Here is a 27,035-nt window from a genome sequence, read left to right on the forward strand (position 1 = left end):
TGTCTGAGTACATTTACTCTAGTACAGCATGTAGGTTCATAGCCTACTTTACTATAGTATTTCTATATTCTGCTATGTATACTTCCACTTCACTACATTATTTGAAAGCTAAAGTTACTAGTTAATTTGCCAATTCTAATAATACAAAATAAAATAAATAACATTAATATCATATGATTCTATATTATAATATTTTATTCTGAAATGGATCATTCTGCATAGATGGTAGGCTACTTTATTTTTAAGGCTAATAGTTGTCATAAGTCAACACACTTAATGACTTTTACTTTAGTACCTGGTAATTGTCATGGTATTCCTATATATTATGCTTTTTTTTTATGTGAAAGTGCTATTTCTAATTGTTTTATGATTACCCTTTCCTAATTCTGTTGTTATTTTATGTTTTTTTTACCCCACAGTGTATTTTTTAGTGCTACATTATCCACCACTGATACTTAAACCATGTAAAATTGCCCTTCCTACTCCACTTGTCACTTATTAAGCTCAAGATTGGACCAAATGACTTTTGTCCTCCAAACCATGTTAAAAATAAATATAAATGATGCAACTGACCCTGACCCTCAGTCCCCCTACTATATCACTTTAATATTAAAACCCTCCCATGCGAGCTTCTCATGACAAGTATTTAAGTGGCCTTTTACTTCAACGCGAACTGGCAATACGCCTGGTCTGGATGAGTCTTTAGCTGAGCCACTCCACAATGAGAAAGCCCCGTCAGTTCCCAGAATAGAAATCCCATTTGGGTGCAGGACTTGAACGGGACTGTTTGTCTGTGCAGCAGGGACCGCCGGTGCAGTCTGCTCATGGGGCTTTTCATTTATGCCTACAACACAAAACAGTTTTATTAGCCGGTCCCCGCCTCCGTCGTCGCCCTACTCCGCGTGCTCACTTCATTCTCACCTGTTGACGCCGGCAGCAGCTCAAACTGCTCTGTCATTATTTCCTGGGAGGGATTACAACCAGGTGAAGATTTTTTTTAAAAGAGCAGAAAAGGGGGAGATAACGTGGCTGTCAACCCAAGTCGGTGAGCTACAGTAAACCCAACGCGAGACTGACTTGTGTGTCGGAAAGTGAAAGCGCTTAAAAGTTTGCTGAAGTGACGTTTCGGTACTTTTTCGAGTCTAATTTTTTTTAATTTCCCTCCGGCTTTGTTATGATTTGGAGGTTCGACAGCTCGTGGCGTTAAACTGGAGCACGTTTCCCAGGTAAGTGCTGTTGTTTACTTTAATGTCTGTTTTTATAAAGTCAGCGAAAAGGACTTCTCCAAACAGCTTATACAAAGCCCTTGTAGTTCCTGTTGTAAATGACTTCCCATACGAGGTGCTCACATAGTATTGTTGTGATCAGTAGGCTACATGGGAAAGTTTGGAGTCCCTCTGTTGTAGACTCCATCATATCTTCTTTTAATTCCTTATGTCCCCAATATGATTTAATACAACTTCCTGGTGTTAAATGCAATCAAAAGCAAAACTACCTTCTTGTTTGAAACTTATCATTTGGATATTTTTGCAAAAAAACTCAATTGATTCAAAGTCAATTAAGATATGTCCTGCCTTCTGGCCTAAACAGAGCCCCGATTAATTAATTTCATCCATTTCTTATCTGTGAAAATATCCACAGTAACTTTCTCTGGACTGCAGCTGGACTGCTGTTTTTTTTGTCAAACATTGTCCCATCCCATGACATTAACTTTCAGCTTTCATAATTACCCTTTTGTTTACAATGACCCTGAGATATCTCACCTTTAATCCCTCCATCAGCACACACAGGGTAAACAGAGTGGGTGGGAGTGTGGGTTCAGGGAGGATTGTGAGGGGAGATTGATTGTGTTGGGAGGGTTTGCTGTCTGGAGAGCTCTGCCTTTAATTAGTGTCTGTCTTACTTACTTACACACACACACACACACACACACACACACACACACACACACACACACACACACACACACACACACACACACACACACACACACACACACACACACACACACACACACACACACACACACACACACACACCTTGGGACAAATCTGTGTCTGAGCCCTACATCCCAGCCTGTCATTAATGGATCACTCTTTTATTGCATCACAATTCCCAGAGACTTTCTCAGGCCAAAGGAATCTGTCAGTGCAGTTGAACCAGTCCTGATGCCAGGATTTACACACACCCACAGTAGCAGTATTTGAAGTGCTGAGAGATTTTCTTACAACATACCCTCATTTCTGCACTTCATATGCTTTGTAAGTTGGTGAAAGTGAGTTTTTTTGCACTCTGTTTTATTATGTTTTTCCCCTGTGTTCTTCATCTAGTTTCCTACAACTTACCTGCTGATGTTGTTGCTTATTATTTAAGAAGATCAATTGTTGAAATCTTGGCAAAAGCTGATGATTTGCACTCTTTAGTTCAACATGTTTAAACCAAAATGTGACTCGTCATTAGCCCAGAGAATCCAAAAACTCTACTGGAATCTAACAGTGATTCATGTTTTTTATTTCTTTGATTTGATGGTACTTCATTTGAATCCTACATTTTTTCCAATTTACATTTTATTCAAGCAAAGTTTTAATACGGCTGCTAAAGTGAAGGTGGGCCTGTTGTTGTACAATAACAACAGTCTACATCCGGCTAAACATGGAGTTAAAAAAATATGAATAATAATAAGAAAAAGTGGGTACTAATGTTACCTTTTCCAAACAATGCCAAGCCATTTCCACTAGTGGAGCTTGAGCCGGTTTACATTAATACAACTAATGATTGCAGAAAAATCTTTAACACCTAAAGCGGCAAATGTTGATGTTCATACCAACATAAGTTTATCAGCTAATTTTCCAGAGGAATGTTAAAAATACGAAATAAAAGTGCATTTTGATGGTATTTCTTGCATGTGCGAGTTGAGTTTAACTAGCTGCGTTACTGGTTTCTTTTCTTATGCGTAACATTCCAAGTGTCAGGTCCGGTTTGTCTCTTTTTTCCTCCCGGTGACAGCTGGGTGAAAGCCAAAACTCGCTCCTCTCACCTGCTTTTCCTGCTCACACTGCTTGTTCTATGACGACAGCTTCCTGGTCCTCGGCGGCGAGCCAGAAGGAGCCACACGAGCAGGTCCAGAGGTCGCTGTAGTCCACAGCACTTAATCTGTCAAATGACAGCATGCTCTTTGCTCTGGTGTAGGAGCAGGTCCATACAAATATCATGACACATATGTAACACATAAAGAGGCATAGCTGTATAGCCATTATTTCCCACTTTTAATAGAATAGCAGAAAGCAATATGTTTCTGTAACTCAAAGCGAAATATTTTTAAACCTAACCATATTCTTCTAAAATGAGAGAGAGAAGTTATCTGTTGTCCTTTGTTTAGAGCATAATGTTAAGCAGGACCAGAGCAAGAAAATGTAAAAAAAGGGACCCTAGTGTCTCAATTTTGACAAAAATAATAAATAAATTATTTATGTTCCCTGGAATCATTGTGTGCATAACACACTGGTGTCAATGTTTTGATATCAGGCCTTCTATTGAAAAAAAGGAGTTGTTTTAAAGGCTGGATTTTGTTCTGTTTGATTAAAACCACAGCCTGTAATTGTGACCAATACAAATAATATGTGACTTCCTTGTTCTCAAGGCCTAATAGCTGGTTTTGATCTTATGCCTTCTGGAGATGAGAGACTGCATTTTGTCCTCTGGCTTGTACATGCCCCTCTGGTCTGTGTCATGACTCAGTGTTAGGGGCGATGCAGCACTCATACAGAACAGTACAATGCAGTGTATGTTGTGTTGAGCATGACTGATTTCACAATTTACTAATCCTCTGAAAATATTTGACTCTAAACTTCCCTTGGGAGGAAAAGTACAGTTTTACATTTTTTATATTTTATTTGTTCACCTTTCAAAAGTCTACAACCGGAAAAGGGTTTGTTTTTGGCCGGTGCAATATTTTGTTTTAACTGCACTGCTTTGACAAAGACAGACATTTCAGATTATAAATTCACTTTCTATATTAAATCTCTGTTAACTTTTATCTTGTGAAATCCATATAGAAGACAGTATCAGTTTCACGAGATGAAAAGTTGCAAATAAAGTTAATTCGAGTAATTTTGCACAGAATTGAATGGAAAACAAAATGTAGTGGAGTTTAATGACAGGATCAATCTTTCTATTTTGAGCCAAAAAGTTATTGTTTCAGTAAACCCACTACCCCCCCTTCTGTTTACACTACAGTGCACACTAACCTATAGTTTAGACCCTGACCCTGTTACAGCTTGGTCTATCTGTGTCACTCTGTTGCAAACTGACTGTATAATTCAATTCTACAACAGAAATCCATTCAAATGTAATACATTATAAGTTTAGCGAGCAATTTGAGTGAATTAAGAGAGGATTGACCTCCATGCCTGGCCTCTGTGGATTAATTGAACAGTGTGCACAGCCCCCCTCTGAACAGAGCAGTGTTGCTCACATGCTCCGGCTGTAGGCGGCATTCACTTCCTCACCTAGCAGGCCACCGTCACAGCTCTTTTGTCCTGTGTGTTGCTGGTGGAATATAGCCGTTGTCACTGTTGGCTTTATGGTTATGTGTAAACAATGCTTAGCTACACTATTCCTTTCAACACATGAGGGGTCCTGACAGGCAGTCATTTCAGAATGCTACTGTGTGTGTCTTCATCATTTGGGAATTACAGTATACGATATGTTTTCAGTTTCAGAAACACAGTAGTCAATCTTTAGATATGTGAGTAAGTCTACGCCGAACATAAAACGATGTTGCAAAGACAGTAGTACAGCTGTACAAAGGGAAACCACAAACATATTCAAATGACACTCCACCAGTGAACACTTGTTGTAATAATAATAATAATAATAATAATAATACATGTTATTTATATAGCGCTTTTCCTGGTGCTCAAAACGCTTAGATTTATACATTTTTATTACATCAAGTTGTAGCGGCTAAAGGCGTCATTAGCAGTGAAAAGCACAACACACCTCAATCTCCTGCCTTAAAGGTTCGCAGTAAGATCAGTGCACTGTGTATTTGTGTGAACACTGTCTCTGTACAAAATGGGATCTCTACGGTTAAAGAGACCCCGATGAGTCAGCAGCATTGAAAAGTGTGCATAATTGACGTGAAGGTCTTGATTGTTCTTACTGGATTCACTAACACATAGTTTGTGAAAGAGAGAGATTTTGCTGATTTGAGCACGTGGTGAGACAATTTGACACGAGAAACATTCTGCTGTGTTGTTGAACATGCTTGACTCTCTCACTGGTCTCACTGTGTGTTTATGAGTCAGCTGTTGCTGGTTATTACTGATCTACGGTTGATAATTATCATGCAGACTGATACAAGAGTCCTGAAGTCCTCCGGGTTTCACTTTGAGAGTTTAGGGTTATATCTTGTGTTACCTCTGGGAACTCATTACATAACACATACACATAAACAAACACATGCCCACTCTGTTCACTCCCTCTCTGCTGCTATCTTATCCTCCAGAGGCGCACCCTCCCAGCATTAAAGACTAATTATTTTGGGCACAAAAGTCTGTTTTGTTTTTTGATCTGACTCGAGCGGAACTTTTCCCTCTTCTTTTTTCTTTCTGCCCATGCTGATTTTATATCCATAGTCGTTGCTTTTATCACTGTCTCCTACTGTCTCACTATCTCTTGTTTTGCCAGTGCAATGTGTTTGTTTAGCCTGTTTTCTGGTGCATTTGACCACTTTGTTAACATGAAAGCATGGACTTTACTCCTGAATGCCTCTCTCTTTCGGCCCCCCAGTGTTATATCTGAGTGGACTTTAGCTGGAGGTCAGAAAGCAAGCGCTTGCCCTGATGTTTGTTTGGATAATAATCTAACTCGTGTGAAGCTCTGTCTGCTTTGTTTTCCCAGATATTGACAGCTTTTACTGGAAAGCAGACTAGAATAATTTTGTAGCAGGACAAATAGTGTATTCATGTTGATGCCAGAGAAAGGCTTTACAATTGGCATTGCCAAAAATGGAAATGTCCTCCGATTTGGTAGTTGGATAATATTTATAGTCAAAATGAATATACCACGTTTTACATCGAACCTAAGTCAAAGACTACTTTTATTTTCATTGTTCCCATTGAATTTGTTCATTTTGAAAAGCATTGAATGTATGTCTGCACAAAATAACAGTATGCATAAAAAGAGTGTTCTCTGCAATTAGGTGGACATTTTTTTTTGTGTATATCGGATTGGTCAAAAATAAAAAAGTCTAATATCATTCATCCATAATATATAATAGTGTTGCGCCCATGAAATACCAGTACCGAAACCGTGAATATTTTTTTACTCCAGACATTTGACCGCTGAAGTGTTCGGCCTTCTGCCAGTTCAACTTCATTAACATGTGTGTGTTTGACTGTAAAGTCATTAAAAACATTTTATTTAGGTGGTTTCTATCGGTGAAACTTGAATGTTGCAGTATAAAAACTGTTCATCAGAGTATTTGCTTTTTTTGCTGCTTTTGAAATTTGGGGGTTGGGTTTTTTTTTCTCACAGTTAAAACTGATATTGTGATATACCATGAATGACTGTCTTGCCATAAATAGTAATATAACTGCAGTATTATAAACAGTATATAATAAAATGCTATAGGTGCAGATTTCACCTTCCAAGTTTATGCATATTAATGATCAACCGGTAAAGAGTTGGAATCACCTCTTTTTTTTAAAGCTATTTTTGGGCCGGAGATGGCATTTATTAGAGATTTATAGCGTTGAAACAGGGAGACAGAAGGGAGGTCATCGCCTTAATGTTCTGCCGGCTCAGGATTCGAACCAGCTTACTAGGCAGCGATTTACGCTCTAACCACTGAGCTATCCAGCGGCCTGGATTCACATCTTTGAAATATCCTCATGATAAGAAATATTATATTTTCTTTAGTGAACATTATTGTATTCTTTATCCGCATCTATAAAACTGCATGTTGCATATTTGCTGTATCACCAGGAACATGACACTGGCCTTTGACATTTAACACTCCACTTCCTGCTGTTTTTCTCTTTCCTCTCTCTCTGTCCATGCCTCCCCCTTCTCCAATCTCTCTCTCGTGTGTCTCAGTGTGTCAGTCGTTGTTTGGAAACCCTCACTCACATCTCTGCTGTATATTTATGTCTAGGCATTCCCTGCAGCCTAATAAGGTCTGGATCCAAGGAGAGAGGGAGGGCACAGAGGGCGAGGGGAGATGGTGGGAAAAGGTTGGACAATAGGCATCAAAAGTATTTTCCCACAAGTTGGTTTTAGCCTGTGCATGTGTGCATGTTTCTGCTGGTTTTGTGTACAGAGAGACCACACAGTAGAGGATTAAAGGGCAACATAAAATAAAGAGACAAGGATAATAAAGGTCTTTAGGTTGACGTATTCCCAAAAGTTGGGAAGCACTTTGATGTAGAACAATGTAAACATTATACAATGGTATTTTCTCTTGTAAATGAACATGAATGTTAAATACAGAACAAAAAAGTATGACATTAAAGTACTTCAAAGACTATTCTTATTTGCTCCAACATATGTGGAACTCCTTGTAGTTTTTCATTAATTGTTCCATTCATAAACCGTCTCGTTGCTGGTGCACATCAAAAGCCTCCTAACTGTCATGTATCACTCTATTGTCCACACACAGCAGAGTCCCTTGGAGGGACCCTGAAACATCGCCCACACCCTGAACCTTCCCCTCTCTTTCACTATTGTTTCCTCTACTATTAGGTGTTTACTCCATCAGTGACAGGTTTCTGGATCAGGTGGTGCATTTCTGTGTTTTAAAGTCCTCACAAAGTACTATTTCAGCTGTGTCATCTGATCCCTGATACACCTTCAACCGTGCAGCAGATTAGATTACCACAATATTCACAAAAGTGAGTAGCTCTCATGAACTGCCCTCCCCCCTTGTCTTCTCTTTAGAAATGCCCCAACATAACATGGAGAGCACCAGGAGCCCGTGGCAGCGGGGGCCGCGGCCGCCGTGGATCACCAGAGTGGCTGAGGGCCACAGCCCCGCCTCCTCGGGGGCGGAGTCAGACACAGAGAGCAGCAGCACGGAGAGTGAGAGGGTAAGTGAGTGAAAGGTTGTTGATGAAGGTGATCTGCTCCTTTAATGTTGTAACAATGTGGGGAGTATGAAAGCCCCCTCTAGATCCTGCTTGTCAAAAGAAAGAATGCTTTAAAACCAATGAATCACGCCACATTACTAGACCCAACCGTTTACTGTTGTAAAGCCTCCATGTTGACACTTTCACACTTTGTTTCCCCCCCCAATGCCAGTCTTGCGTCAAAAAACTGGAGCTGGGCTCACTGAGGGTCCTGCCGTCGACCTCAATGCTCCGACAGCGAATCACAGAGATCGACCAACAGAAGGAGGAACTAAAGATTGAAGTGAGCATCTAACATGATTGTTGCCCAATCAAATACAGGCACCAACACATCTATTTTTCTCATCCTATTCATACATCAAACTGAAACAATTGGATCATTTGTCAAAAGTTTTATCATTAAAGCATTTTAAGAAATCCAGAAATGGAAGAGCCAAGTTACTTTTGCATACTTTAACCAGAAAGATATGAAAGATCACTGAAAATAAATGATTGACTAGATAAATAATAGCTATTCTTTAAAGTTTTAATGACACTACTTTGGCATTGAGTTGTCTTTGTCTCTAATGTGTAATATGTTGTGGGCAGTTGGTTGGGCAAAAAAGCAATGTAAAGATCTGTCCTTGGGCTTGGCTTGCTTAAATTTGTTGCTACTTTTTACACTTTTACAATAGAGGAATCTCTGAGAACATAGTCCGCAGATGAATCAATATATAATCATCATACATTTCAGTCCTAAAACAAATTAAACAATATGTAAAGGGTCCTAGTGTAAACAATTGCTGCATCAAATAACCAACCGAAACTGAGTGTTTAAGGAAAATCTAAAATCATTTCGATGGTGTTGACTTGGAGATCTAAATGTGCAGACTTCAGCAAACTCCGACACAGTCACGGTAAAGGAATGCATATCTGTGACTTGCTCAAGCCGTGGTCAATATGATTCAGCTCAGCGTTGTCTCCTGTCCTTTCAGCTGCAGCTGGAGATCGCCCTGCTGCAGGGAGAGCTGCAGACGGAGAACTCTCAGCTGCACAGACACACACAGAAGCTGCAGGCTCTACAGCAGGAGGTCCGACGGAAGGGGAAGCACCGACAAACCGACAGACAAAAGGTATCATGCAATACAGCTAAAAAAACATATTTTATTGGTCACAAACGGGTATGTGTTTTGTGCTTTTGTGATGTTTTACCTCATGATTGTGTCATGATTCATATGTGTGGGCTCAGTAATGATCTGCAGAACAAACTCTTCTAAATATTTTTTGTTTTGAAAAGTTGAGGTGACGACTTTACTCCTGCTTCACTGCCCTTCCCTGCAGGAGCGAGAGAGTCTGGAGGAGGAAAGACGGAGGGTGAAAGAGCTGAAGGGGAGGTTCGAGGAGAAGGAGAAACTGATCCCCAGTCAGCCAGAGAGCCAGAGAGAACTGCTCACACTGCAGCTGAAGCAGGTCAGTGGCTACAGCCTCTCCATCTAGGAAGAAACCAAAAAGAAAGGCAACGTTGTCTCATGTTCATAAACCTGTTGAGACTAACCCCTTTTGGACTTGCACCCCTTAATGCTTATGAAATGTGAATATATATATATATATATATAGTTTGAAGAAATAAGCCTGGTGACTTTTTATGTAAAATTCACAACAGCGATCTCTTAAAAATGCTCAAAAAGGTTTTCATATATGGAACTTTTTATGGTCACTGCCCTTCTGTCTCTGTGAATTGCATGTTTATAAGTGAATAACATCCAATACATGATGTTGTTAGCAGCTTTCCAATTGATATATACTATATAACACTGAAACTGATCCTGTTTAGTCCCATGACAGTGTGTCTCAGATGCAGGTTGTGTAAGCATCAGGTCGGATTCCTACACGGATTCCTGTGTGTGGTTGCACAAAGTGTGATTGTTCAGTACCTGTTCAACCTGCTGTGACAATGTTTCCAACACTTACACACACACACACACACACACACACACACACACACACACATACACATACACATACACATACACATACACATACACACACACACACCATGAACTGTATACTTTTCTTTGTGAATGTGGCAAAACCAGATGAGAGACTTCCTTGTTTCAAAAGCAGTGTTTAATGACAGGGTTAGTGCAGTCTAGCAGCAGGTTCTTACTTTACGTTGTGACATGACAGATTTATTTGGAAAGATGCTTTAGAAACTGGTTTGTCACAAATAGCCCCACAGAAAAAAACCTCATGCATGCACACAGGACTTAAGTACACACTGCACAGGAAGAAGAGCAGGTATTTTGGTTATGAGGCAATGAATATGCACATGTTTTTACTTTCACCTGCACTTGCACCACTTTTATCTAATGAACATGGTTTGAGTCATTTTGGTAATGCAGCCTTAAAACCAGTGCTTTTATGGACAATGTGCCAAGAAATATAGAATCCCAGAAGTTGTTTTCTGATAAATACAATTTGAAGTCAAATGTGATGTCTTCTATATAAATATAACAGACAGAAACTCATTTGTCGTTAAATAAAAAATGGAAGTATTAAAGCAAGTATAAATTCTAGCACATTGGAAATGGCACTGCTTTATGACAAAACCCTTATACATTATGAATTGACTTTAGTAGCTTTAACTAAAGTATGTCTTTAAGGTAAACAATCTATTCACAGATTAGTTTGAAGAGAGGTTAAATGACAAAGAGAAAAGTAACATCTCAAGTGTTGTTCCTTAAAGGTAGGGTAGGTAAGAATGGAGAAACCAGCTCGAGTGCACTAGAATTTGAAAGTACGCAGCCGAAAAAAATCTGCCCCTTCCTTCAGACTTCCTTACAGAGCCCCTCCTCCAACACACACGAACGCGCACATGACCAATAAGGGCACGAGATAAGTTTGTGCACAGATGGAAGGCTGACAGGCAGGTAGGCCATCCAGTTATTTTAGCCGGGCCGGCTCAGATGATTGGTTGTGCTTTTCACAGCGCCACGGCTTCCACAGATGACAGTTTTTTTTTATGTATTTATTGTCAAAGCATTTCATGTATTCATTGCTATCGGGATGTTAAGAGCATTCCATGGAATATAACAAGTGTTTCTGAAGTGAATTACCTACCCCACCTTTAATATCTGAGTGCTGTTTATCAGCTATCAGAGTTTTATTGTGATATTTGTTAGCATAAAAATGTAAACAACGGCTGAGTTGTATTTGACTCGATAATTCGTCTTGATTGCAGGAGAGAGAGGCGATGGAAGCGGCGGTCCGGGCGTTTGACGACTGGGAGTTTAGTGTTCTGGAGAAGGAGAGCGGACTTGATGAGGATGATGAGAGCACGCTTGATGAAGATGGGGAGGAAGAGAGTGAAGGGGAGATGGATAAGGAAATCCTGCGTCAGCAGCATGCGATCAACAGTGGACAGGTAAACAACAACGTTTTGTCGAAGGAATTTTTCTCAGAGAATTTCAGAACTACCCCTGACGCGTTATACGGTGTTTACAGCTTATCTGTGTGTCATGTGCTTCATGTCAGTGTTACCCCCGCTGGCTGACATGGGATTAACCTTCACCCACAGTACTCTTAATACAGAGTTGTGACATTAGACTTCTGCACAGAGCAGGTGGACAAACAAACAACACCCCACAATCTAATCAGTCTAACACAGTAGCCCGGCAGAGACGTCTACATTTGTCAAATATGACAACGCTGGAACTCAAAGTCCATGTGAATGCACGCCAACAAGGGAAGGTGATGCCTAACAACTACTCATATATCTTACTACAATTTACTTTCATATTTTAGGGGTTTATCATTAATGTATCATGTTAATAATTTCCAATTATCTTTTCTTCATTGATTTCTGATAGAGTTTTCTCATATTTATTGATTATGTTTGTGTCATCAGTGTTGGTAGAGAAATAGATCACAAAAACATATTCATATCAATTTAAACTATGCACTACATAGAATAGACAGTTTGTTCACTTTCACTTTAATGCTGTTGTTACTGCAAACTTTGGCATCATGATTGTGTGAGACATATGATACACAGTCCTTTACTTTACCAAGTTGGCTTTCTTAAGAACGGTTTTCCAGCATCCTCCAATTATGAGCATCTGAAATTAATCTTCTCTCTTCAGAGTCAAAATAAGGAGTGCTCAGAGCAGAAAGGGAACTTTAAAGCCACAAATCTGAGCCCCTCCTACAATAATCACAGAGTTGTTTGCATTAATCAGCAAAGCTATAAATCTGCAGATTCTATTTTTTGCACTCCAGCACGGTGAAAATCATCATTATTGGCTTATTTGCTCCAAAGGCCTCCCTACCACTTTAAAGCAGTGTGCACATGCACTCTCCTCAAGTCACAGTCCATGGTTGTCATTGCAGGTTAATACTTGTCCTCCTTACTCTCCACCCCGTTAAATCGTGACACGAGCGTGAACCTTTACCTCACTCTCACCAGCATCACCCTGACACTGTCACATGACTCCAGACAGCAAGCTTAATTACATCAGAGGCCACCCTGAGAGAGAAATCAAAGGAGCAGGAAGGAAAGGAGAGCAGTGACAACGGAGCTGACGATCGAGAGATAAAATGCATGAGGGGATTTGGAAACATTTTTAAGCATGGATACATTGTTCTGGCTAAAATGATATTCAGGATAATCTTTGTCAAACATTGGGATCATGATTATTTGTTTCAAGAATGCAATAGCTGTATCACACTTAGAATTGGCAGTAGACATGATCATTTACAAGTTGATTTTAAATGTTGAAATTAAGAGAAAAATTGGATGAAATAAATGTGTATTCCCAAACAGAGATGAAATACAAAACAGTAATAGACAATAACAACAATAGTTCCCCCAGATCATGCACTCAAATATCCCAAAGTCTTCACCTTAAACTTTCAACCTGTTTCTGTGCAGCAGTGTTTATAACAATGGCCTGTGATTGGCCAGACAGTTTTGAATAGACCAGGCTTGATTGTACACACCACAACAGTCAATCTAAATGAAAAGAGACAATGTACCACACAATGAATCTGATTTACTGTGGAAGCCAAGATGATGATTGTCAATGTCAAACACTTCATTCTGCAGCTTTGTGATGGGGAGAGTCAACAAAAGGAGCAAATTGGGAGACAAAATGATTCAGGTTTCGGATTTCCACGATCATTTGAAGAGGCCTGGAACATTTTGGCACTTGCGTGAGATATCCTAAATGTAAAACTGCAGTGAGGCGCCAACTGTTGAGTTTTCAATATCTAATTAAATGACTGAGACATGCTCTTTCCATCGGTGCTTCCGACTTTCTTAAATGTGAAGGTGAATAGGAAACAATCTGTTGTTTCTTTGCCAGCGTCATCAGTCTTACACACTATAAAGGGACTCAAATTCTACAGCCACGCTGTGAGGGTGTACTTTAACACAGGGGTGTTTTGAGCTAAATGCTAACACCAACATGCAGACATGCTCATAATAATGATGGCAACATGCTGATGTTTAGCTGGTATGATATCTACCTTGTTTACTGTCTTAACAATGTTCATATTGCTAACATTTGCTAGTTAGCACAAAATACAAATTACAGCTGATGATGGCGCTATATCTAAAGTCAGAAGATTACTAAAGTCTTTGCAAATAATCCTGAGGGATATATGATTGTTAGAAAAAATGTCTTTGCATCTTCCCATAGCTGTCATATCTCTTGCAACCACATATTTCCATTTTGTATTGACAATGTTATGAAAGTTGAGTCCACAGTTCAAAGGGATTCATCCTCAGGTGACCATGAACCATCAATTTCATAGCATGGGTTATGAATGATAGAAGAAGGTTAATTGACACATTTTCTATTGCCATTTTGCCAAGTAAAACATGTTTTGAATTTCCTCATTGCAAAATATTTCTGAAACCTCCACTATTTCCAAATGTCTCCAAGATAGAAAGTGAAGGCAGCTGTAAAATATTTTTGACGTTAGATCTTTGTTTACATTCTGGCAGAAAGTTTCAAAATGGCTGTTGTTCCATTCCCAAGTCAGATTCCACAAAAACATATGAATACAGACAATAGATTAGATTGTGTTGTTAATAATATACAATTGTTCCTCAATTAGCTGAAGTATGTGAGAGGAGGAGAAGAGGGGGATTGTGTGAGAGTGATGGTGGTTGACTCGGCTGCAAATGACAGCTCATCCTTACACCCTCTGTCTGTCTGTCTGTCTGTCTGCCTGTCTGCCTGTCTGCCTGTCTCTCTCTCACTGTGTCACACTTGCTGCCCTAATTTCCTGATTAAAAACGACTCATCATTTATTTTGGTTCCACTCTCACTCCTGCTGTCACGTGTTCCTCTCCTGCCTCTCATTAACTTGCAAATGTGTGATTTGCATTGTGTCTCGGCTCAGGAAATCAGCTCGGCTCGGGGCTCCGCATTTGCTCTCAGAATCCATGTTTACCCACCATTACACCTCAACAGAATGAAAAGGAGAACTACACTCGGGGCCAGCCAGATGAATCAGATACAGCACACGCCAATTGTTTTGAGGAGGAGAAACCATGTGGCTGTCCACACTGATGGGAATTATGCTGTTAATTTTCAGGAGCGAGTGCAGCAGTTACAGAGACAGCTGAAGGAGATGGAGAGGGAGAAGGAGAGGGAGATGAACGCCTTGAGGAAAGAGAGGAGAGACCTCGTCCACACAAATCAAACGGTAAGAGAGATATATGATATTATGGACTATTACCAACCACCATTACTACATCTGAGAGTTCATTCATTCTGTCGTCTGTTTTTTTACTTGATTGGAAACAACCATTTGAATTTTGCTAAAAGAAGGAAAGATGGCAACTGTGTAAGAAATCAAACCCTATGTCCTCCCTAGTTTGCCAATTTCTTTTGAATTTCCAAATCTGAAGTATAGCATTCAAACACACATGTTGACCTTACAAGTGAATAGTGGTTTTGTTTGAACATAGATTGTTAAATGAACTGTTAAGTGAGTCCACACCTCCTACATCAGTTTCTCTGCAAAATGATTCAGAAGTGTCAATATTAGCACAACCACAGTCATTTGTGTGGTAAAGGATTTAAAAAATGATTTGTAGTTGTACACCTGTAGTCTCCACAGTTACTGTATGTACTATGATTAGATGAAGTTGGTTTTTTGTGTATATTTGATATCATGTTACTGTGGAAAGACCACCCTGCCATGTTTTATCAGTGTGTTATGAATATGTATGTAAATAAGTATGTGATTTACTCAGTCACTAATTAAACGGAGCTGTGCCTTTATCACACTGCCAGTGGTTTGTCTTTGAGCAGACTTAGGACAGCACCAGTTAGAATGAGGAGGAGGAGGAGGAGTGGAGATCTCGACGAGGAAAAAGCAAATCAGACATGGAAAGAGAGAAACAGAGGGAGGGAGCAAGAGGGAGTTGAGAGAGGGAGGGAAGGAAAGGGATAGAGGGAGGAGTAAGCATTGTGAGGGAGGGTGCTGCTTTTGTGAATGTGTGTGGACATGTGAGTGTGTGTGTGGATGTGTGACAGGGAGAGAAGGCAAGCTGGGAGAAGTTCCACATCATTTTAACAAGCGGTAAGCCAAAGACACTCAAATTGATCTTCGTGGCTGACAGGCGTTTGAATTGTGTTTGTCAGAAAGTGCCTTAATGTGTTAAGTTCATCTGGGAGAGAGAAGGGGAACAGCTGGAGGGAGGATAGAAGGGAGTGGCAAAGGAGGAGAGAGGGCAAGACGGTGTCATGACCAAGTGTGTACGACTACAATATGACCGTGAGCAGGATGTGCTTTACTTCTGACATGTGGGGTTAATGCTCAGAGCTTGTTGTGTCCTACAGAAAAGAACTTGTGTAGTAGATAGTTGAAGGGAATTTAATCTGATGGGATATCATAGTTGTAACAAGACGCAGATGTTGAAGAAAATGATATCCGAGGATCAGTTGCACAAATCTTCCCTGTCCGCACATTGCCCGTGGGCATGTACGGGTGTAGAGTAGTGAAAGAGACAGATAAGAGTTGACTGCATGTGGTGGCTGAATTACTCATGTGTTTGTGAGTCAAGCAGGGTGGGAGGGAAAGATAGTGAGGCAATGATAATTCTGTTTAACTCATTACGATCCCTCTCGGAAGTGGAGTTTTCATTTTCAGCCAGATGTGGTATGTCGAACGCAAATCAGTGTTTGTCATCTTCCCTGCCCCTTCGGTTTATTTAAAACTGTTTCGCTTTTAGTTGTCATCACTGATACGTTGCTACATTTCAAACTCAATATATTCTGGTCCTACAGGTTCTCAAAGAGAAGAAGCCTCCCACCGATTGGTCGGACATCACCGGCTCAGCCCCCTGCATGATGTCACTTTCCCCTCTGGTGGTTCACAAACCTCCTCAGGTATGTCACCATGGAAACAGCATGTGTGTACTACTGACAGCATGTGTTTACAACTAACGTTTGGTTTCAGTAAGTGCCTTTTTTATTTTCTCAACAAAGCTGTCAATCATTAGTCATAACACGTCTATGTCAATTTCCCAGGAACTTTAAAGAAAAGGTTTTGTATGGTCACACCAGCTGTCAAAAACGAAGAGATTTTAACATCATTTAATGTTACAGAATGCCAAAAAAACATCAACATTTTAAAGTCTTCTCGTCGCTTCAGCTTACATTGTTTTTATTTAATTTTGAAGGAACAAAGCAAAGAGTCTGCCAGTTTGCCTAGAAGACGGAGCTCGCATCGCAACAACAACAGACTCAACGACAGGCCGCAGTCCGTACAGGGTGAGCTATACCATCCCCCTTTTTCTATTTTCTATTGTGCTCTTTAATTGCTTACGCTGAGGGCACCATGTTATAGAACAATACCCACTCTTTCTGCACTCACATTTTGTCTGACTGTTTGTTCAGTTCCCTCCCTTTTAGTCAAATCAAAGGTGTGTCGGTTGCGTCGACAGGTTGTTATTACGTTGGTAGAAAGCAGGATTTTCCTGTATAGGCTGGATGAGCCACAGAAGAGCCTTCAGTATATACTTGATCTCCAGTAGTTATTTTTCACACACACACCTATCCGTCTCCAAATCCCAGTAGCCTGATCTACAAGGTCAAGTCAAGTCTTGCCAGGTGTCCTTCTCCTACATTCTTGAAAGCTGTAACTTAAATGTCTTGATCTAATGTTCATCATGATCCACCACCCCCATTTTTCTCTCATGCCACATATTATATAAAGTTATTCTCGCTGAACAATGCACGTCTCTTCCCTCTCTCAGGGTTGGTGAGGATGCTTCCAGACAGCCAGTCCCTGGGGGCTTTTACATCCCCCATCCCCTCCCATAGGCTCAGCAACGGGCACAACAGTGGGCACAACAGTGGGCACAGCAGCGGGCACAGCAGCGGGCACAGCAGCGGGCACAGACCTGGGAGCAGCAACGGAGGCGGGTTCCTCACACCGTGCAACAGCACAACGAGCTCCCGCGCTGCCAGGTCAGATACTATCCTGCTTGTGTGATGAGCACTGAGAAATTAAGAAGGCCGTGTGTACTTCTTAAGCATTTACATGCAACAGTAGGGGCTTTTTAGTTGTGTATGACAAAAAACAAACTGTGAGGAGGATCCCTTCTTATGAAAGGTGCCGTTAAGAAAAAAAGATCATTCCAGATATTTTTTGTACTCAACAAAGTTATTGTTATGTGTAGGGGCATGTTGACAAGGCTATTACAAAGTTTAACAAGCAGGGAATACGCCGACCGTTTAACCAGATTTTCGAAAGCACTTTATCTGGAAGTAATACTGAAGGTGTGCACACAGGTTGTGTCAGATATAAGTAATAGTAGGACAAAGTAAGTCAAAGGACAGTTTGGATAACTGCATCGTTTTATTTAAAAGCCTGTATGGTCATTCTCCTCGCCTAACTTGGTGCCTTTCCTGCACTCTTTACACATTCCCAGATCTTATCTTGGGACGTAATGTACAGTGTTATAATGACGGATAGGAATGATGGCGGAAACTACACTTTTTAGACTAATTACAATAAGTGTTTAAAGAATGTTAAAGGTCCCATGACATGGCCATTTCTACTGATCATAATTCCATTGTTGAGGTCTACTAGAATAGATTTACATTGTTCAATTTTCCAAACTCACATTGGTTTCTCATACAGCATCTCTGTATAGTATGTGTATTCACTCTCTGTCCTAAACGGCTTGTTGGAGCTCCTGCCCCCCCCCCTCCCTGCGAGCCCACTGTGCTCTGATTGGTCAGCTCGCCCACTCTGTTCTGATGAGTCCACCACCGTTACAGCGGAACATCAGTGATTATGTGTTACAATGGCGTTAGCAACCAGAAAATGACACCAGTAATGACAAACAGATGAGAATGCTACGTGGGATCTGGGTGCCGTGTTGGCGGGACGTTGCGAGGCTCGCTGCTGCGAGGAGCGGACAGTGTGAGCTCGCTTACTGGTGTGGTTTTCCTGGTTGCTGCGTGGGGTCGGCGAGACAGTGAGACACAGCGAAACCCAGCCCGAAACCAGCCCGAGCACACACTGGCTGTGAGTCTGTGTGTGTGCTCACACACAGACTCACAGCCTCGCTGAGAAATCCGCGGAGCTGCAGCTGAGAAAAAATTGAGTGTGTGTGTGTGTGTGTGTGTGTGTGAGGAACGTAACGGCTCCGCGGACGTAACGTAATGGCTCCGCGGATTGGTCCATTTGGACCAATTGGTCCATTTGGTCGGCGTTACGTCACCATACCCAGGAAGAAAAAAATGAAAAATCTCCAACGAGGCGTTCTGGGGCAGCACAGACAGGTATTTTCTGTGTTAGAGTTTTACTCGCTACAGGGTGTACTTTGAGGGTTTTTGACTCTGCAGACCGTTTACATGCAGAAAAAGCTCCATAACACACAAGGGGACGGGTAATAAGCGGAAAAGCATGTCATGGGACCGTTAAGCGTTTTGGCACAGGAACAAATATTATCAATAACTTAACTAGGACTTTGATCGGCTGTCTATATACAAAACGAACACACATCAGCAGCAACAGTTGTTGTTGTAGTGTGATGTGTTGAGAAGGGTGTAAAGCCAGTTGCAGTTCAGTTTGCTCGTTAGTTGGATTGTCATGCTATTTAATTTATCATGCAAAACAACAAAAAACACAGTTGCATTTGTCAGACATGAACATAACTTACTTTAAACACAAATAGGTGTGTTCTTTCCCAGGCTCGATGGAGAAAGAGCGATGGACCTGCCACAAAAAAAGGCTTTCTTCTTTAAACTCAAGTTTATTAAACCTATCTATGCAGAGAATGCATTTTATAATAAACACAGTATACGTTTGCACAGCAGTATAAGATGAGGCCAGAGGCCTGTACTACGAAGCTGGATTTTCGCTTAGCCGGCTAAATTCAGGGAAATCTCGGGCTTTCCGGTCCTACGACGCTGGTTCTCTTTTTAGCAGGCTATTTCCATGGTAACTTATGCTGAGCGGCAAACCTGCTCCGGAGCAGGTTAGGTGGCAGGCTAAGAGATCAACTCAGTGAAAGCACCGCCTGCTGACCAATCAGAGCTCCGTGTGCGGAGTTTAAAGCGATCAATTCATATTACAGGATAGAGGAAATACAGAAAAACTGCCGTTGCAGGAAAGACGGCCGGCCAAAATCAACTGACTGTGTGAACGTGAAAATTAATAGAATATCCCCTCCCATCTTCAGAGCAATCAAACTATTATAATATTAGCGTTAAGAAAGCTTACTTAAATATCTGCCACGACATAAGTAACCGGATCAGAGTAACATTAAGTACAGTCCGCGGCACTGTGAGTGCAGACGTCGATGTGTCCCATTATCATTCATATCATATCGCATCATAATGTATCGTATATTTCCTTATCTGAGTCAGCTTCTTGAGCCGTATCTGGCCGTGCAACACTCACAGTGTCACATACTGTATGCAGAAGTATTATTTTAAGCAACACATTAAGTTGATGAAACACTCGAGTCAAATGTAATTAAAGTCAGATCCACTCGTGTCTTGGACGGGGCAGTGATTTCATAAACCTGTTAATGTACGCATTCAAACACTTTTTCTTTTACCAGCTGTATTCACCTTGCAGGTGCAGCTATGTGGCTTTTATCCTGGATAAAGTGTTTAAGTCATGGATGTTTAAAGTTTAACTTCTTCATATTTGACTAATATTAAAGTTCACTTTTCATTCAGGAAGTATGACGCTGCTATGTCAGTACGCTTGTCCGTGTTTGAGATTGGTCGAATGCTCCAAATACCACCCCTTTCATGTGAACGCGCACCTAACTAGATAGGACACGGCTGGCTTGAGCGATCCACTTGATAACCAGCGTCGTAGTACAGTTTAGCGAGAGCGCGTATGTTTTGGATTGGGCCAACCGGCTAACTCAAACATATCCAGGTTAGGTTGAACCAGCTTCGTAGTACAGGCCTTTGGTGTACATTTGTATCACTTCAAACAATGTAACAGATGATCAATTGATCATATGTTGAACAGTTAATATTAAGATATACAGGTACATGTTTTGCACTATGAATGAGAAGATACTCTTTCTAAGTTCTTTGCAGTGTGATGAAATACTGTCAAAACATAAACACATGATTTGGACTCTTACAGCTATGTTAGTTGTCTCATGTTGCATTAAAATGTCACATAGTGATTTACAAGTGAAATTAATTAACTTCTGGATTGGGATTCAACCTAATTCAAACATGCTGTTTTTTTGTTTAAATGTTGCCTACATTGTACTGTGTCTGTTACTGATTCACAATTATTTGTGGTTAGTGTTATACCATCTCTTTTTGGTTAAAGGGGACCTATCATGCAAAATGCACTTTGTGATGTCTTTTATACATAAATATGTGTCCCCGGTGCGTCGGGGAACTCACGCAGCGTCAGAAAATAAAACCCTCTCTCTTTTCCTCCGTACCCAAATATTTTAAAGACGGTGGTACAACGAGCGGATACAGATTTGCTGCCGATCTGACGTGAAATCGGCAGCGGACCCACAGAAAATTCCTATCAGAAACAATGCCTGACGTGTTTTGGACGTAATCTCGTCTTTGTTTACATTAGCAAGCCTCGCTAACACTCAGAGCTAACCTGTACTGAAGAGCACATGTGTTTTAAAAAGCAGGAAATAAAAAAAGGAACTCACCTTGTGATAAACCCGCAAGAGAAAAAGCATTTGAGCTCCATACTGTTTCAGAAATAATCTTTGATGTGGTTTAGAACAGGATGGCGTTTTATCACAGCAGAATTTAACTTTATCTCCGGTAGAATCCTGATCAGGCATTAGCTCCGCCTCTTTCAAGCTAAGGACCCAAAATACGCGTTTCTCTAACAGGACTGCAAAAGAGGGGTTTGAGCAATATGAGGCATGGCTACAACGGGTGATCTGTTTGGTATTTTAAGCAAAAAACTTCATAGACATGTTTTGTATACGTATGGCCCTACAATATATTTTTCCAATATAGCACAATAGGTCCACTTTAAATCAAACAAATGTTGGACTGATCTCATTGGCCTGTTTCTATTTTAAGAGAACCATGGAAAGGATTTTTTTATTTTGAGGACTCTTCTTTGCATTTATGGGTTGTTTGTATCATAACTTTTACTGTATTTGGCCGATGCAGCTGTTGTGATATCTTTGATTAATCCTCCTCTTCCTCTCACAGCCCGTCTCTGTTGGACCTAGTTGAGATCGAGAAGAAACTGAGGGAAGCCAGGGCAGAGAGAGAGAGGCTGCTCAGAGAGAGGGTGAGTCACCTGCCGTGAGAAACGCTCGCTGACACCTCTAATCAGCCGCGACACACGGCATTAGACACGGCTGTCTGATCGCTGACGCCCACTCAGCTCGCACATGAGGGTCCAAGAGGAAAAGCCAGCAGATGTCTGGATGTTTGTGATGCATGTTTACAGCATTGGAGAAGTCCAAGACTGAAGAATGTGTAGCCATATGATTGTGGGTTTATGTGGAGTATGAAAGTAGACGAAGCAACTTTCAGTGGCACATATTGAATTAAAGTTTCTTTTTTGAATGCACGTGTCAGGAAATCCTTCGTAAATACTACTCTGTTAAAGAGTATCATCATTGTGTTATTTATTTTTTTGGGCTAATAATTCAATTATACATGTGTGCACCCAGGAAGAACGACGGCAGTTGTTTTTGGAGGAGAGAGAACAGAAAGAGCTAAAGTCTCCGAAAACAGAGCCCACAGAACCTACAGAGGCAGAGAACCAAAAACGGCTCGAGCCAGAAATGAAGGAGCAGCCAGAGGCCATTTCAGAGGTATGTATGAAATGACAAGCATCAGGTCGTGTGAAACATATTATTAACATTTTTATTCTGAGCAATGATCTGTGACAATTTTTTTGATCAAATCTATGCAGCAGAACCAAAGATAGTCTTGTTTAGTCTATGCATTAAATTGTTGATTTTTTTAGTAAATATTTATATTTATCAAAAAGTGAAAACACTGGTCTGAAGATGGTAGAGGACAAAGAAAACGCAGTGAAACACAAGACATGCAACAACAAATAATAAAAAAAAAACTGAAATCCTATAGTAGTTTAATACAAATAAACACAGAAAAACTATGAGTTTGAACTTTCAACCCTTAGCAAGAGTTAGACATTTTTTGTAAAACAGCATCAGAAATATAAGATTTCTCAGATTTGTACACAAAACAGTATATTGCTTTATTTATAAAACGGACAAGTAAAATCAAGCAATCTGATTGGTTCTTAGCCGTGGTATACTGAGCGTATACCACGGGTAGAATTGTAAGTTACTTTTCACAACAAGTCAGTATCCCTCCGCGTCTGAGATAAAGAGTATACAGTTGGGCTGAAAAGCAAACTGCAGCGGAGAAGTAACGGGGCAGAAACCCTCCTTTTTACGCAACGGTCCAGACATAGACATCAAACGGCAAAAACATATTCAGTGTGCAGTGCCTTTGGCATTAGGGCAGGGATATTTAGATACTTTCCAAGGTTTGACATAATGAATTGTGCTACTTTTAAAGCAAGCAACGATGTTTTCAAATCTGTAATAAAAAAGGTCCGCAAAAACATTTAAGATTAACTTCGACCTCCGGGGGGGGGGGGTCTTACTATGGAGGAGTGGATTGAGGAGTGCCTATCTCCAGAACAAAAAGCACCTAAACGACGACATGCAGAGCTACGTGAAGAGCAGGTAGACCAACTGGAAAAGTACCACCATTCAAAAGCTTTCTGATGCGGGTCTTGAAACAAAGCAGAGAAATGATGACCGTTAGTGGCCACAGGTGCGAAAGCTCTCTCCAGAGCTACTGGAAGCCGAATCTCGGGGACCGGAGAAAGTGGAGCAATATTCTCGCCACGCCAAGCAACAGCCTAGAACAACCTCAGCCTATACAAGTAACCACGTAAGCCATGCTACTGATGCTGGACAGTTTTTCAGTGGGTGCACAATAAACGGCAACATACACATTAATGTAAATAAATAGCCAAATAATGGATCAACGCTCTCTGTCTAATATGTTCGCTAGCTGTTGTTAGTGTTGTTGCATAGCAACCACCTCGCACTATGTTTCGTGCAGAAGGCAACAGAGGGACTATTTTATTTTGAACATCATTATTTACTAATAAAAACTATTTAAATTAGAGTGTGTATTTTTCTTTCATATTGCCACACTTGGTAACCGTTTTATAAAAGCAATAGCTCACTTCAGGCCGTGATATATGCTCATTATATCACAGCTAAGGGGGTTGTCGACCCTCCGCTTCGCGTCGGGCCGAACCACGCCCCTTAGCTGTGATATAATGAGCATATACCACGGCCTGTCGTGAGCTATTGCTTAAATAACCATCACGAGTACAGGGTGTGGGGCCAGGTAAATCAAAGCAGACACACATTTAAATACATGTACAAGAAAAGTGCAGCCCATTTTCTTTCAGGCCAAATGCACATGTGAGAAAACGTTTTTTTTTCTGATGGCAGAAGGCCCTCCAGCCGCTCAGCCTGCCCCTCTTCCTCTCTCCGAACTTTGACCTCCGGGCCCATGTGGAGTCTCTGGGTCATGGAGTGAGTGGCAGCACGGACCTGCGCCTGACACCGCGACGCTGCGCCGGCTTCCTGACCAAACGAGGGGGGAGGGTGAAGACCTGGAAGAAGAGATGGTTCCTGTTTGACATGGACCACAGACGACTAGCCTATTATACAGGTTAGACCGGCTGGGGGAGTGGAGAGTGTGCACATAATGACTGCTTGTTTGAATAAATGTACTAGATATCAAACATGCTGTCAAATAATATTTCATATATAACATCACTTTTCAGTCTTTATCCAACACTTATTATGCTGTACATTATATTGTGTTTTCGCTAAAATTGTTTACTTTGAAAGAGAACAACTTGAAAGCATTTTTTCTTTAAATATGAGTTTGTTGTCACCCCATTTTCCCCACGTTTCTTCTGTTTTCTGCAGACTGTGATGAGAGGAAGCTAAAGGGAGTAATCTACTTCCAGGCCATAGAAGAAGTTTACCTTGACCATCTACGAACAGCCAATTCTGTGAGTAGTTATACACCGTCGCACCAGCGGACTCAGAAAGATCTGTTAAAGTTTGTGGCTTAGGGCTTGTGAAAAACCTCTGGTCTTTGATTCTGTAAAGAAGATGTGGCTCAGTCATGACTTGCAAAAAAACATATGAATACGACATCTGTAATTTCCCCGATTCAAATAAAGGTTTCAAGCCCAACCAATATATCTAAAAAACTATGTATACTAATAGGACATAGAATTATAAAAAGACACATTGAAGTGTTGGTTGACAGTATTACACATCTAGTTATCATAATCTTCTTTCCTCGTCTTCTAAAATAAAATAAAATCGCTATAGTTGAATATCTGCTATAGTAAGTTCATAAAAAAAGTTTGTAGTTGCATTTAATTTAATAGACAAAGAATCCATTCAAACTGAAGCACCCAGTTGTTCTGCTTCTGGGAAAAGTTATGACGGACTTAGAACAGTTATTTAAAAGTTATTTATTTTTAGTAACTTGGGGTTTCATATGGAAAAATGCTAAATCTCTATGTTAAGGTACGACTTGTAAAAAGTAAAAATACTTGTTCTTCACCCTGATTTATGACAGTATTTCGGTCTGTTTCTGTCTCTTCAGTCTCCACGGCCCAGCCTGACATTCTGCGTGAAGACGTATGACCGCCTTTTCTTTCTGGTGGCCTCCAATCCGGTATCCATGCGGATTTGGATGGATGTCATCGTCACGGCAACAGACGAGCACAGCCGTTATTGACCTCCTTCATACTTGACTGTGAAAACCCTCGAGTGATTATTGAGCGGACAATGCACTGATTGTGTCTCCTGTTTGTTGAGATCCACCTCAGCAGCTGATTCTGTACCTGGACTCATGACTCTGTGGATAAAGCGTGACACGAGGAGGTGCACTGGCTCCAGATGTTGAACAGATGTGTACGAACGCAGTGGGGGAAACTGTTACTTGATGCTTGAGTGGCGGCTGAGGTTCAACGCTGAACCAGCTGCAAGCCTTCAGCAGTTTAACACATCAGCCTGCAGCTGGGAGTCTGTTACTGCCAGGTTTCTCTTTGAGCCTGAGCTCCCCCTGCTGGTCTGAGCGAAGCATTACAGCACAGGTGTACACTAAAATTACAACAGGGTGTGAACACAATACTTGCAGCACCTGTCGATATAACGCAATCTAATATAACAATGCAACCATTGTATTAGACTGTGTGCTGGGTCACTATTTCTGTCTAGTCTTGGATTGTTTTATATGGTCAGGTGTTTCCTCAAATAGGTCCATATGCTGTGTATTTGTTTTCAGAAATTACATTTTTATGAATTAAGTTATTTGGAAGTGTATATGGGTTTGATATGCAAACAAATGAAGGCATGCACTGTTATGAATGCACTATTAAATGTTTATTCATAAAAATGTTGGTCTTTTTTTCAATCAACATCTATATTGCCAACTTAATAATAACAATGGCACACAAATATATTCTGATCATGGAGTCTTTGATTAATATTTAGCTATTTTGCAATGTGCTGTTTAGCCTCTTGCACATACAGTAGGTTGTAAATAGTTGCATAATGTCCAGTCGTCCCTATTTTTAGTTATGTTTATTGTCGTCTCAAGATATGCGTCTGTTTTATCAATATTTTCACAATTACTAGTCATTGGTCCTGTGTCGTGTGCCTTATATTTGTTTGTATTTATATTTGTATATCCTTGTTATTATACTCCTACAGGAGTATTTGTTGTAGAACTTTACATAACATTTCACAAAACACTGTTATTTTCTATATTTATTTATTTCCAACTAATATGTGAGCGAGCTTGCATGAAATCATGCACACACACTCCAACATCCCTGACACCTGCGTAACTTATTACCTGTTTTTTTTGTAAAGTATTTTAACAATATCCACTATTTACTTGCAGTGCAGTGTGCACAGCAACACCATTTAAGTAATAAGCTGGTAGATAAATGTCTTTATTGACGCAGAACACAATTTCCTTCCTGTTAGTGAGTTGGTGCTTAAGAGGATCTTCACTAAGATGTCGTTTTTACATGATCAAGAACAAATCAGATACAATGTAATTATGTATTTGGTTGTGATATATATATTTATTTGCACCAGTCGTGGCACCTTTAGAGCGAATGTCCTGCTCTTTTGAGATGCTTACTGTAACAGATAAGAATCTGTCTGTATAAAGCTTTGACCTCATGTTTCAGACATTTAACCACTTCTGTCTTTCTTACAGCCATCTCAACTGACATCAGTGCTGTTTGAGTCAGCATTTACTTTCTTGGTGTGATTAAATGTTTGTAGAAAACAAACACCAAATATCTGTGTTTTAAGAACCAAACTGA

At 40.6% G+C, this 27,035-nt stretch overlaps 1 protein-coding gene across 4 annotated transcripts; it reads left to right on the forward strand.

Moving 5' to 3' along the window:
• Nucleotides 1-749: 749 nt before the first annotated feature.
• Nucleotides 750-26,292, forward strand: phldb3 (pleckstrin homology-like domain, family B, member 3). 4 transcript variants are annotated; one of them, XM_034112822.1, is made up of 15 exons: nucleotides 750-1,226; nucleotides 7,942-8,090; nucleotides 8,302-8,412; nucleotides 9,104-9,241; nucleotides 9,450-9,578; nucleotides 11,350-11,532; nucleotides 14,712-14,822; nucleotides 16,412-16,513; nucleotides 16,807-16,897; nucleotides 17,383-17,596; nucleotides 21,812-21,893; nucleotides 22,282-22,425; nucleotides 24,118-24,340; nucleotides 24,604-24,689; nucleotides 25,298-26,103. In XM_034112822.1, the coding sequence occupies exons 2-15, from the start codon at nucleotides 7,944-7,946 to the stop codon at nucleotides 25,430-25,432; spliced, it is 1,896 nt and encodes a 631-aa protein (XP_033968713.1). In that variant the 5' UTR covers nucleotides 750-1,226; nucleotides 7,942-7,943; the 3' UTR covers nucleotides 25,433-26,103. The 4 variants fall into 4 exon arrangements, with proteins under 4 accessions (XP_033968713.1, XP_033968714.1, XP_033968712.1 ...); XM_034112823.1 differs by lacking the exon at nucleotides 750-1,226 and adding an exon at nucleotides 2,164-2,261; XM_034112821.1 differs by lacking the exon at nucleotides 750-1,226 and adding an exon at nucleotides 7,185-7,238 and having other exon boundaries at nucleotides 24,121-24,340; nucleotides 25,298-26,292.
• Nucleotides 26,293-27,035: the final 743 nt, after the last annotated feature.

Source organism: Trematomus bernacchii, unplaced genomic scaffold (assembly GCF_902827165.1).
Source record: "Trematomus bernacchii unplaced genomic scaffold, fTreBer1.1, whole genome shotgun sequence".
Lineage (NCBI taxonomy): Eukaryota > Metazoa > Chordata > Actinopteri > Perciformes > Nototheniidae > Trematomus > Trematomus bernacchii.

What these genes read in the sequence shown, in the direction of transcription:
- phldb3 (XM_034112819.1), top strand. An exon ending in ATGCGATCAACAGTGGACAG is followed by an intron (nt 11,533 to 14,711) that starts GTAAACAACAAC and finishes GTTAATTTTCAG; the next exon opens with GAGCGAGTGCAGCAGTTACA. An exon ending in TGGTTCACAAACCTCCTCAG is followed by an intron (nt 16,514 to 16,806) that starts GTATGTCACCAT and finishes TTAATTTTGAAG; the next exon opens with GAACAAAGCAAAGAGTCTGC.